Raw genomic sequence first — 13,460 nt, 5'->3', positions numbered from 1 at the left:
AGTCACACTGATCACATTTGAAGGGTTTTTCCCCACTGTGAATGCGTTGATGGATGATCAAATCATCCTTCCGCGTACTAGCATAATCACATTGATCACATTTGAAGGGTCTTTCGCCGCTGTGAATGCGTTTGTGTTTGATCAAATTACTCTTGTTCTTGCTACCATAGTCACACTGTTCACACTTGAAGGGTGTTTCACTACTGTGAATGCGTTGATGTCTGATCAAATCATCCTTCCGCGTACTAGCATAGTCACACTGATCACATTTGAAGCGTTTTTCCTTGGTATCCTTTCGGTCGTCAAGTTCAAGCTCCCTTTCATTTTCAGGTGAACATTTGTATCGAGTTGAACATTTGTTCTTGGATTTTCCTACAGAAAGGAAATAAATTAAAACCTCGCATCACAAACATTTCAATCTTCAAAGGCAATTGATATAATAGGTTATGCTTAGGCTTAAAAAGGAACAAAGGCAAGCAAAACAAGTTTAGAAACAATAACCGATGTCCGAGTCGAAACAGCGGTTTCCAAAGATTTGATCTTACCAAATTTAATACATGCGTTGAGAATAGGGTTGTAAGTCGGAAAATTTTCCACGGAAAATGACCGAGCTATATTTTTCCGCTACCGGCTTCTCAATTAGAAAGTTAATACTTTAAAATTTTTCAATTGCCTTTCTTTTCAAAACATTCATTATTTTGTTTTCGGTGAATTCGGAGGGGGAAAAATTGTCCAAGGGCACAGAGTCTAGTGACCCCTATTCCCTATAGCAAAAGCTCAGTCATTGGCTATCGCTTGCATGCATAGGGTTACTGTTTGCTCTTATGACGGTATAAGGCGTTAGAGAGTCGAGACCTAACCGTTAAGAGACCCAAGTGAAACTGAAATTATCAGGCATAAAGGATAGTGATCGTCTGCGTCATTGTAAGGGAAACGAGGTGTTATGTTGTTAATTTTATTAAGTTTGTTAACCCTGTTTAAAGTCACAAATTATGAGAAAATCAACCACTAATATTTGGCGGTACTTTAATAAATCTACTAAAGATGGCAAAATAACTGGAGAATGTTTTAATTCTTTAAAAGTTTGATAAATTGACTCAAAGCTCACTTAATTGATAGTTTTATATTTTTCCGATTAGCGGAAAATTTTCCGCGAAGAGGAAAATTTTCCGCGTTTTATTTTTCCGGAAAATTTACAACCCTAGTTGAGAACGTGGAAGATTCAAACTTGATCCCACGTTAGACACTCGCGTAATACAGAATGCAAACTTCCCCATAATAAACGTACAATAAAATAAAAAGTGATAATATGATTAGCCATGTTCTGCCATTAAACCTCTGTAGGTGCATGATAACACGTACTAAGAAGTGAAAAAACACAACCATGAATTCAACGGTAAAGTTAAGCTTAGCGACAATTTTGCTGTCTCTCCTGTTTCTGCCGAAATCAACTAGAACAAGAAGTGATGACGAAGTTAAAGTAAGGAAAGAAGCAAATTATGATTAATCAATTATTATGGTAAAAATATCATTCTTTAATAGCGAAGATATAATTACTGATAAACCATTTGTCATATTAGATATTGTTAATTATAGTTTAAAAAAAAGGTTACATTAAATATTGTCGTGAAGGTTTTAAAAATAAGTAAGACAACGTCGTATTACTACCAGTTTTCCGTTAAAAGAAGTTAGGCTTGTTACATTCCACAATTTTGTAAAACCGTGTAGCCTGCCCTGTGACTATTCCGTCACGATACGTTTTTTAGTTTTTTATAATTTTTCTATGATCGAAAACATTTTGTTACTGAGCGTCTACTACAGTTGTCAAGAACGGTAATGTGAGAAACGAAAATGAAAACACGTTGCGCAATTAACACTTTTGAAATGGTTCTTTGCAAGTTTTAAATTGCTGAGTATGCTTAACTACAATCCTTAAATTATTCCATGTGATTATAACGTCGATGTCTGATCAAATTACTCTTCCGCGCACTTGCGTAGTCACACTGATCACATTTGAAGGGTTTGTCACCACTGTGAATGCGTTGATGTCTGATCAACCCATTCTTCGTCGTACTTGCATAGTCACACTGATCACATTTGAAGGGTTTTTCACCACTGTGAGTGCGTTGATGTGCGATCAAATTAATCTTCTGCGTGAAGGCATAATCACACTGATCACATTTGAAGGGTTTTTCACCACTGTGAATGCGTTGATGTGCGATCAAACTAATCTTCTGTGTACATTTATAGTCACAACGAGTACATTTGAAGGGTTTTCCGTCGCTATGAATGCGTTGATGCACGATCAAATTATCCTTCCGCGTGCTTGCAAAGTCACACTGATTACATCTGAAGAGTTTTTCGCCGCTGTGAATGCGTTTGTGTTTGATCAAACTACTCCTGTTCTTGCTACCATAGTCACACTGTTCACACTTGAAGGGCTTTTCACCGCTATGAACGCGTTGATGTGTGATCAAAACATACTTCCGCTTACATGCATAGTCACACTGATGACATTTGAAGGGTTTTTCTCCACTGTGAATTCGGTGATGTCTGATCAAATTAATCTTCCACGCACTTGCATAGTCACACTGATGACATTTGAAGGGTTTTTCACTACTGTGAATGCGTTGATGTGCGATCAAATCATCCTTCCGCGTACTAGCATAGTCACACTGATCACATTTGAAGCGTTTTTCTTTGATATCCTTTCGAATGTCAAGTTCGAGCTCCCTTTCATTTTCAGGTGAACATTTGTATCGAGTTGAACATTTTTTCTCGGATTTTCCTACAGAAAGGAAATAAATTAAAACTTCATATGATATCAAACAACTCGCATCACAAACATTTCAATGTTCAAAGGCAATTGATATAACAGGTTATGCTTAGGCTTAAAAAGACACAAAGGCAAACAAAACAAGTTCAGAAACAATAATCGATGTCCGAGTCGAAATAGCGGTTTCCAAAGATTTGACCTTACCGAATCTAATACATGCCTTGAGAACGTGGAAGATTCAAACTTGATCCCACGTTAGACACTCGCGTAAAACAGAATGCAAACTTCCCCATAATAAACGTACAATAAAATATACGTGACAATATGAACAGCCATGTTCTGCCATTAAACACCTACAAACTAGTGAAAAAACACAAGTACGAATTCAAGGGTAAAGTTCAGCTTAGCGACAATTTTGCTGTCTCTCCTGATGTTTCTGCTGAAACCAACTAGCACCAGAAGTGATGACAAAGATGAAGTTATTAAAGAAGCAAATTAAGATTCAATGCAATAACATATTAATCAATTATTAGGGTAACATTTTTATTCTTTAATAGCGAAGACGATATTCCATTTTTAATATAAATATTGTTAATTATAGTCAAATAAAGGGCTATATTCAATATTGTTGGTGAACGATTTATAAATAACTAACACAAACATAGTATTACTAACAGTTTCCCGTTAAGACGTTAGGCTAGTTACATTTGACAATTTTATAATACGATATAGCCTGTCCGGTGATTAATTCGTAACGATAGGCTTTTACAATTTTCCCGCGAACAAAAACTTTTTTCTTAGTGAGCATCTACTACATTTGACAAGAACAGCAATGTGTGAAACGAAAATGAAAAAGCGTTGCGCAATTGACACATTTTGAAATGGTTCTTTCCAAGTTTTAAATTGCTGAGTATGCTTAACTTCAATCCATTTTATTAGTCCATGTGATTATAACGACGATGTCTGATCAAACTAATCTTCTGCGTGCTGCCATAATCACACTGATCACATATGAAGGGTTTTTCAATGCTATGAATGCGTTGATGTGCGATGAAACTAATCTTCTGTGTACATTTATAGTCACACCGAGCACATTGGAAGGGTTTTTCGCCGCTATGAATTCGTTGATGTATGATCAAATGAACCTTCTGCGTAGTCACGACGATCTCATTTGAAGTTTTTTTTACAATTGTGAATATGTTGATGTCTGGTCAAATTACACTTCCGCGCACTTGCGTAGTCACACTGATCACATTTGAAGGGTTTTTCACTACTGTGAATGCCTTGATGTCTGATCAAATTAATCTTCCACGCACTTGCATAGTCACACTGATCACATTTAAAGCGTTTGTCAACACTGTGAATTCGTTGATGGATGATCAAATCAACCTTCCACGCACTTGCATAGTAACACCGATCACATTTGAAGGGTTTTTCACCACTGTGAATGCGCTGATGTTCGATCAAATGAGACTTCCACGTACTAGCATAGCCACACTGATCACATTTGAAGCGGTTTTCTTTGGTATCCTTTCGAATGTCAAGTTCGAGCTCCCTTTCATTTTCAGGTGAACATTTGTATCGAGTTGAACATTTTTTCTTGGATTTTCCTACAGAAAGGAAATAGATTAAAATATCATATGATATCAAACAACTCGCGTCACAAACATTTCAATGATCAAAGGCAATTGATATAACGCGGTTATGCTTAGGCTTAAAAAGACACAAAGGCAAACAAAACAAGTTCTGAAACAATAACCGATGTCCGAGTAGAAATAGCGGTTTCCAAAGGTTTCACCTTACCGAATCTAAAACATGCGTTGAGAACGTGGAAGATTCAAACTTGATCGCACGTTAGACACTTGCGTAATACAGAATGCAAACTTGCCCATAATAAACGTACAATAAAATATAAGTGACAATATGAACAGCCATGTTCTGCCATTAAACCTTTGTAGGTGCATGATAACATCTACTAAGAAGTGAAAAAACACAATCATGAATTCAACGGTAAAGTTAAGCTTGGCGACAATTTTGCAGTCTCTCTCTCGTTTCTGCTGAAACCAACTAGCACAAGAAGTGATGACGAAGTTAAAGTAAGGAAAGAAGCAAATTATGATTTATCAATTATTATGGTAAAAATATCATTCTTTAATAGCGAAGATATAAGCTTTCCCCCTGATTCGATTAATCAAACTTATAGAACCGTCTGAGTCTCTATTTAGAGACAATGCACAGTCTGCTTTATGCCTTAGTGTGAATTTTAATTTCGATCCAGCCCGAGCCGTTAAATCTTTGCAGACAATTGTAATTAAAAATTAATGTGCATTGCACATTACATTATCTAAAGAAACTTTGTTAAACAGCCCGATATGTACCTATCCTATGAATGTGTTTATGTGCAATCAAGCTACTCTTCCGAGTGCTTCCAAAGTCACACTGATCACATTTGAAGGGTTTTTCACCACTGTGAACTCGTTGATATATTATTAAACTACTCTTATGCGTGCTGGCATAATTACACTGATCACATTTGAATGGTTTTTCACCACGGTGAATGCGTTGATGGACGTTCAAATGACAGCTCTGTGAGCTGGCATATTCACATTGATCACATTTGAAGGGTTTTTCACCGCTATGAATGCATTGATGTGCGATTAAAGTACACTTACGGGCAGTAGCATAGTCACACTGATCACATTTGAAGGGTTTTTCACCACTGTGAATGCGCTGATGGACGTTCAAATCGTTACCAATTTCCAATTTATTCTGGCACCCCCTCTCTATTGCCAAAGTATTTTGGGTCGAAATAAGCACCAGTGATGATAAGATAAGAGTGAAGATCCTTGGGAAAGGGATCATTTTAAGGGTTTGTTTCATTATTCAAGTGCTACAGTTCAAATTATGGAGAATCTTAAAAATAACATAAAAAGTGTGAACGTTTCGTCCAATACATATAAATATGTTACAACCACAACGACTGAAAATTAGCATAGATTAGCGGCTTTTTGCCCAAGATTAGTTTTCATCTAACTTTAAAGCGGAATTTTTCGGCCTGATTTTCCGGCAGGGAGTCTGTGTCTCCCACATTCGCGATTTTTGGAAGATGAAAGCCAAACAAGGTCGATCTCAGAGCAGTTAAATCATGTTCACGTCTGATCAAAGAACCATTCTCGGAGCTAGTATAGTCACACTGATCACGTTTGAAGCGTTTTTCTTCAGTACCATTTGTAATGTGACGTTCAAGATCAATTTTATATTCAGGAGAATATTTGCAAAGAGTTGAACGCTGCTTCTCGGATTTTCCCTTCAAAAAGCAAACAAACTGAAACTTCCTTACAATTTGAATCAAACACATTACTATGTTCAATAGCACTTGATAAAACCGGTCATGCCGAGGACTAAAATGACACAAAGTTAAAGAAAACACAAGTTCGGAAAACCAAATTAGTACCGCTCCGAATCGAGATGACTGTCTCCGAAGATTTTACTTATCAGAAAGTGGAAACTAATGGTTGTTAATTATTAAGAAAATATTTAAGGTTTTAGTCTATTGCAATATAAATATGCTTATAAAATAAATTGGAAGGGAAAATGGTATGACTGCCGTTATTAAAAGACGTTATAATGTCCTCTCCTCTTTTTTGGTTCTAGGTGATCAAGTTAAAATGCAAGTAACTGCAATTTGTTAACACGTAACTCCTAATTAGCTCAAGACTGTGTGGGAAACATTTCGCCCTGGCGTTACCCTTATGAACTGAATATGATGGTAGAGAAAGCGGAAAATTTTCGATAAGTTGGATATCATCATAATTTTAGGATATGACGGCCACTTCTCCGAGGCGTAAGCGGTGTATGTGACAAAATCGCGATTTACTTATTGCAACGATTGAGTCAGAAGAAAAGAAATCGTCTTGGATAGTTTGCAACGACTATAACATTATTTTGCCGAAACGCTCTGGCTCTACCCAAATCTCAAGGATGTTTACCTTAAAGCGGGTACAGTGGTTCCCCTGCAAGGTAACTTTCCTTACGAACTCCAGTTTTGGCTTGGCGAAGGCAGGAGGTATATGTGGGCGGTATTTTACATTAAGTCATTTTCAATATATTACAAATGGTATCCATTACATTTTCAATAATAGATAGTTTCATATTTCCTTATTAGAGTTTGCAAGGTCTCTCCCCGCTTGTTAAAAGGGGTTTTCCTCCGCGGTCTAACCCAGTTTCTCCTTTCCATTAAAACTTGCAGAGGTTAACGGTAATAGTTAGTATAGGGCGCTGTAGGTTAGCTGTGGCATAGGGGCTAGCCACCAGACTTGTAAATAGTAGGGCTGTGCGAGCCTTGAATTTTTGGTTTCGAGTCGAGTCTCGAGTATTGAAATTTTCCCTTATCGAGTATCGAGCCGAGTCTCGAGTACTCGAATCGAGTATCGAGTAGTTGGAAAATTTGTTTCGAGTATTTATCGAGTAATTGGGAATTGATTTTGCAATATTTCAGCACTTTCTGTTAATTTATCGCTCTCATAATATACATTTAGTGTAATTTTGATCATCGACAACTACTTCAAATAATTCCCGGACGGTATTAGTCTTCTTCCCTTTATATTTAACAAACTTAATTCCTAATTTTCATGTTCTTCGCAATCTCATTCCTCACCGAAGTCACTAGCCATTGTTATACTTCGAGCAAAGTCTCAAACGAAAATTACTAAGCTGAATTTAAAAATAAATAAATAAAATAAAAGAACAATAATAATAGTCAACGCGCCTTTAACTGTATTTCACTACTTTTACTTCCACTGTTGAACCAGCCAGGAGCTACTACCCCATTACATTACACTGGCATTATGATCTAAACTACCCAATCAGCACTGACTTGCGTCTGTTAACCATAAAGAGTGACTTTCTAGTAGATTTTTAATTTTTTATAGCTACTACACCCCATTTTCAGAGCTAAAGGCCTTCCAAAAGCAGGTTCGAGTATTTATCGAGCCTTGGTTTGATACTCGAAACTTTTTCGAGTCTCAGAAAATCTCTTATCGAGTACTCGCACAGCACTAGTAAATAGTGATAATTTCATCGGGAGCCCGCAACTCCCGACCCCTCCCCCCCAAAGCAGGATTTTCTTGGGTACCCTAGTGGACGAAGGTAAATAAACAAAATGTGAGGGAGGGAAGTGAAGTTTTGAGGGGAAATATTGGACACTAGCTGTTACCCGCGGCGTCGCTCGCGTGTAATAAGAACTTCCATCAAAAAGTTATAAAGAAAGGGTAGATTTTACTGATGACTAATACTTTTGTAGCACCCTAGGAGCGAAGGCACTCGGCGTTGCCCGTCAGCCCGTCGGGACATTTTTTATTACCTTTCACGCGGACATTATTCCATAAAGAAGGGTTTTTAGGTTTTGGCCGCCATTTAAAAAGATGGCAAAAATCGAGCCTGAAGGACCATTCAGCCCGTCTATGGGTTAAAGGAAACCAGTGTACTAAATATTTGTGAAATCGGTTGAAACGCGCGGACTTTGTTGCGTAGAGAAGGTTTTTTTACATTTCTGGGCGCCATTTTCTAAGATGGCGGCGGATTGGAAAAATCTTTCTTAGTACGCGCCTACTACGTATGAGTAACGCTCCTGCAAATTTTCAGCCTTCTAGGGCAAGCGGTTTGGGCTGGGCGTTGATTATCAGTCAGTCAGTCAGGACTTTGATTTATATAGATATAGATTTTATTTTTTCCCCTTTTTTAAGAGCTGTTTTGAGTTGTCGTTATGGCAAAGAGGAGGGAAATAGGGAGAGATAATCGCATAGGCAGCCGTGATCCATCCGTATTGAGAAGAGGGGAAAATTTGTGAGACGCGGCGGCTCTTAACGCGCACCTTATTCGCGCACAGTTGACGTTATTGGTTCTCCTCTTTCGGGCTACTACGTCACCAAAATTGCTCGGAAAGGTTTGAAGGTTGTTAAAACGTACGCTTTAAAAATAAAAAGCCGAGGATTAAGTGAAATGATCAGCCAAGTGGGCTTTTTTAAGCAAAGAGTTATTTATTTATCAGAGGTAATTTAAAATGGTTTACCACAAAAAATGCTGCTACTTGAATTGTAGTAGCAATACGCGGTATTCAAGTAATCCAAAAATGAACGGTATAACTTTTAAACCATTTCGAAAACCTTTAACCAAACATCAACAATGTGTAATTAAACACGACGGCCCAAGGGCTCGTAATAGTAGCCATATCGTACGAGTGAATAGCCCCTCTATACCCTACCCTAATGAGTGGATAACCCCTCTATACCTTACCCTAATGAGTGAATAGCGCTATCTTTTTCAATGCTTAAATGATTTACCGTGCATAAAATCAGAGTGAATAGCCCCTCGATTCCCTACTCTAAACAGTGATTAAATTATGACCGTATAAATTTATTTATGCTGTAATTCTAATATTCCGGCGAATCGAAGAACTGATAGTTTTTAGTGATAATCCCCTTCGATGAGTTTACAACATAGACTTATGCCGATGCACACTTATCGCATCTTATAAATTTCTAACAAGGACTTATGCCCAGAAACTTTTAAAAGAGAAAGTTTAGTTATAGTGATTACGCATTTTAGTGATTATCCCCTCGAATTACCATTAGCAATGCTAAAATGATCAAACGCATAACGCTCATTTAACACTATGTTAGCTCTATCTAAACCCACATTTGAATTAACCGCCAAACGTTCCAGTCAAACATAACATAGATGACGATAGCTACCGAACGAGAACGAAACACATGAGAAGCGCGGTAGGAAATGGGGAAAATCGTTATCTATTTAATTAGCACATACATAAAAAGAAAATAAATATTAAAACCCCAAACATACAAATTCATAAGTATCCGACCCCACAGATAAAAATTCAAAAGTATTCGACCCCACAGATTAAGAGGTACCCCACCCCACATCACCCCGACATTTTAGAGATAAAAATAAATAATAAAAAACTCGGGGTTTCTATCAAGTCTCTAAAGTTCAGTGGTAGAATCTCTGACTGCTGCGCCAGCGACCCGGGTTCGATTCCCGGGTCTGACCTGAAAAAATTTTAATTAAAATTAAATCTCTAACCGAGCCCAGTTACCCCTATGGGTGGGTTGTGGTAATATAAAGTTCCTTTTAAGCTAAAATCTGACGATAACGAAAGCGAAAACTCCGGCCACAAGTACTACTACTACTACTACGGCTCGGGTCAAACTAAGAGCCTATCGTATACTACGATATGGCTAAAAACATCATTTCGTGGGTTCGTGTGCTCAAGCCATTTTCCTAATGGTGATAGTGATCCATTAGCAGGATTTGGTGTTATATGTTTACAAGTAAGATATTTTGAATATTTTCCTGAAACATCACACGGCTCTAATCTTATACTATCTATCGAAATTACCTCTGATAAATAAATAACTCTTTGCTTAAAAAAAGCCCACTTGGCTGAACATTTCACTTAAGCCTCGGCTTTTTATTTTTAAAGCGTACGTTTTAACAACGTTTAAACCTTTCCGAGCAATTTTGGTGACGTAGTAGCCCGAAAGAGGAGAACCAATAACGTCAACTGTGCGCGAATAAGGTGCGCGTTAAGAGCCGCCGCGTCTCACAAATTTTCCCCTCTTCTCAATACGGATGGATCACGGCTGCCTATGCGATTATCTCTCCCTATTTCCCTCCTCTTTGGTTATGGGAGAGAGCTCTCATCGACCCGAATTTTTCAGGGCACCCGGGAGGTACCCGAACCCCACCAAAAATATTTTTTCAGGGTGTCCTGTGAATTTTCTTGGGTGTCACAGGCTCCCTGGTACAGTACCCCCTATTTACAAGTCTGCTAGCCACCACCCCTCTATGCATTGTAAAGAGACCCACCTGTAAACAAGCCACAGGCTTATGTGGAAATCCCTTCATAGACAAAGCTAAGATTATTATTATTATCAGTAAGACCAAAAGAGGTAAGGCTTCACACACAAAGTATGCATCTTGGGCCTAGGTGAGCTACACGATATATTCGAAACGCTTCGTATAGAACCTCCTAGCACGCGAAGGACAATTATTCGGTGACGCGGTTCCTTCGACACTACCTCAAGAACCGATTGGCCACTTGCATCAAAGAGAATATACCAAGAGGAGCAGAAACTTTGTAAATAGGGACCGGCTCTGAATTTGGAGCAACTAGTTCCGGTTGTTCACGTGACCTTGTAGTCTTCGGTCTACTTAAAAATTACCTTTTGTACGTCAATATTCAACCCAGAGATCAACCCTTAGCCACCCAGGGCCAGAAATAAGCGCAGGACACTGGACCTTATCCAATAAAATATAAAAATGTCCCGTAAATGTTTTAAAAACTAAGAGGTTCACTGGACATTTTGACCAATAAATTTTCCGAAGTTTTGATAGCTTGACTATGAAGATGCGACACTATTTACGCACACGCCAGTGGACAATGTCCAGTAGATTTTCCAGTCAAATACAGGGGTCACTGGACACGTGTCCTATAAGAAATTTTTCATATTTCCGGCCCTGTAGCCACCATCAAAAATGAGCAGTCGACATAATTTAACCGATAAAAGGCGTCGCTGCTTAGCCAATCAACACAAACCGGATCTAGTTACGACCAAAACTGTGGCCGGGCCTTTCAAAAGCCTTGTGAAAGGCTAGACTTTCTGCTCCTCTTGGTATATTCTCTTTGCTTGCATAGATTCGAGAACTGCTATAGAGACGGAGTAAGTTCTCTTAAATATTCTTTAGGTGAAATTATTCACAGTTTCAAAGACCATTGGGAGTAAAGCACTAAGGTCTTATCAATCTGAGCAACGTTTGCTTGGGCTCCTTGAGACACCAAGGACGGCTGGGTACCTGTATTTTTAAAAGGGGATTTTTTCTCCTCCGGTGGCCACGGAGCTCAGGCTCAACCAGCTGAATTTGGGTAATCAAGTATTGAGTTTAATATTATTCGCAGCGACAATTTTCCGTTTAAATTTAAAGTTAAAAACGAATTAATTTAAATGAGACAAAATTTTTAGAAGCTTAAGATTGAACATGCTAAACATTGAGGATTAGGTTGAAAAATCCAAGGGAAGACAGAAAGTAATCAGGGTTAGAAAGGACGGGGTTAAAAAACCTGTTAGGGGAACTACCACTAGAAAATTCCGAAACATCCTCTGTATTTGGTGAGGTTTCTAAATTCTACTGTAAGTGGCTCAATTTTGACGATTTTTAAGTCCTGAAAATCGTTGCTGACCCTAAGCGTAAAATGACTTACCAATTTCCGAACTGGCAGAAGTTGTATTACTTTCGGAACTACTTGACGAGCTACTTTCGGAACTACTTGACGAGCTACTTTCGGATGTATCAGAGCTGGACACTGAAGTATTATCTTCAACTTCAATCGGTACTTTTGGTAAATCGCTTGGCAAGCACAGTTTCATAGTTTGATTTTGTCTATTATCAGTTTTCTTTGAATCGGTCAAGGTGATTTTGGACTGGTCATCATCAAGATTCTCCTCAAGGGCTTCTTCCTGAGAATCGCTTTCCTTGTTTGCGTCAAGCGACGACAATTCCCCATGTTTTTCAAGGCACAATTTCTTGGATCGAGTTGCTATTCTTTCATTTCCTCTCTTGGTTGAAGAAATTCGTGATTTGGGATAAGAATTGTTAACGCTAAGATTGTTCTCGGGAGGCGAATCTGTCGTTGGGACAGGAGACATTTCGAACTGCGCTTCGCCTTCAAGGTTAAGTAAAGGAACACCGTCACGGAATTTGAGTTTAGGAAGACGTAACTTTTCAAACTAGAGCTATTTTATCAAAAAACAAGTTGGGAAAACCAAAATATTACCTCTCCGAGTCAAGACGACTACTTACAAACTTATTTACCCAGATATGGAAATGTTTCTTAAGTTAAAATTTATGAAATATTAAAGCAGTATACAAAGCATAGCAAATTTACTGTAAATCAGACGACATTTTACATCCAATAATGATATACTTGTACACATTAAAATCATCCGATGGGGGAAAAACGGGAAATGAAGAGATACAACTTTGGAGGGATATTACCTTTACGTGTTTGTAAAGGCCCAATTTTCTACTCCTCAACTGTATGCCCTCTATGTTCAAAGCCATATTCACAACAGGGTTGGCATGTAAACACTATCCTCTCGTTTCACCTCAACGATTTTCTTAGTTCAACAACATGACTTAACGTTACATAACACCAAAGCTTATTTGTGGCTACACACACTGAAAGTAAATGCGTACCATAAAAAGCATGAAAACACGAAGCTATTATCCGATTACGATCAGACCTTTCACTGGTCTGGGCTGCGTTCAGCAGAGCTCACCAAAAAAGACAGCGGATTTTGGAAATGTTTACCGGTGAGCTCTGTCGTCATAGCTTTTCTCCGGTCATCGGCGTTTTATAAATGACGCTAGCGCAATAAAGCGTGCAAGGTACCAAGGCTTAACAAAAATAGAGTAATTTCAAATGAGGCGGAGCCTATTTTGTCGTCTGCTTATAGCCTAATGCAAGCACTCAATAAGATACTTGAGGACTAATCACGAGTAAAATTAGTATATAGTCTTTGGCAGCCGCCATTAGGAACGCGGTATGTTATTTTGTTTTGATGTTACATTTTACTTCTCTTTTAGACTCCAAGCTGTTTTTTTT

At 38.3% G+C, this 13,460-nt stretch overlaps 2 protein-coding genes across 2 annotated transcripts; both read right to left on the bottom strand.

Annotated features, from left to right (window-relative positions):
* Positions 1-1,314: 1,314 nt before the first annotated feature.
* LOC149621148 (uncharacterized) lies at positions 1,315-12,558 on the bottom strand. Its single transcript, XM_089855662.1, has 2 exons — positions 12,057-12,558; positions 1,315-2,788 (listed from the first exon to the last, which is right to left on the bottom strand). Exons 1-2 carry the CDS (start codon positions 12,499-12,501, stop codon positions 1,938-1,940), a joined length of 1,296 nt encoding a protein of 431 aa, XP_089711788.1. The 5' UTR covers positions 12,502-12,558; the 3' UTR covers positions 1,315-1,937.
* On the bottom strand, positions 3,301-6,494 carry LOC149621149 (uncharacterized). Its single transcript, XM_089855665.1, has 2 exons — positions 5,155-6,494; positions 3,301-4,386 (listed from the first exon to the last, which is right to left on the bottom strand). The coding sequence occupies exons 1-2, from the start codon at positions 5,654-5,656 to the stop codon at positions 3,944-3,946; spliced, it is 945 nt and encodes a 314-aa protein (XP_089711791.1). The 5' UTR covers positions 5,657-6,494; the 3' UTR covers positions 3,301-3,943.
* Positions 12,559-13,460: the final 902 nt, after the last annotated feature.

Source organism: Phalangium opilio, unplaced genomic scaffold, assembly GCF_054372755.1.
Source record: "Phalangium opilio isolate 3A_F unplaced genomic scaffold, DU_Popi_V2 ptg000209l_1, whole genome shotgun sequence".
Taxonomy (NCBI): Eukaryota; Metazoa; Arthropoda; class Arachnida; order Opiliones; family Phalangiidae; genus Phalangium; species Phalangium opilio.
The sequence above is the reverse complement of the archived record's forward strand: the minus strand, read 5'-3'. Positions and strand labels throughout refer to the sequence as shown.

Excerpts from the sequence above, each read along its gene's own strand:
- LOC149621148 (XM_089855662.1), bottom strand. The coding sequence starts at position 12,501 with ATGTCTCCTGTCCCAACGACAGATTCGCCTCCCGAGAACAATCTTAGC. Across the intron at positions 2,789-12,056 it reads TTCTGCCAGTTCGGAAATTG|GAAAATCCGAGAAAAAATGT; the intron begins GTAAGTCATTTT and ends TCCTTTCTGTAG.
- LOC149621149 (XM_089855665.1), bottom strand. The coding sequence starts at position 5,656 with ATGAAACAAACCCTTAAAATGATCCCTTTCCCAAGGATCTTCACTCTT. Across the intron at positions 4,387-5,154 it reads TAAACACATTCATAGGATAG|GAAAATCCAAGAAAAAATGT; the intron begins GTACATATCGGG and ends TCCTTTCTGTAG.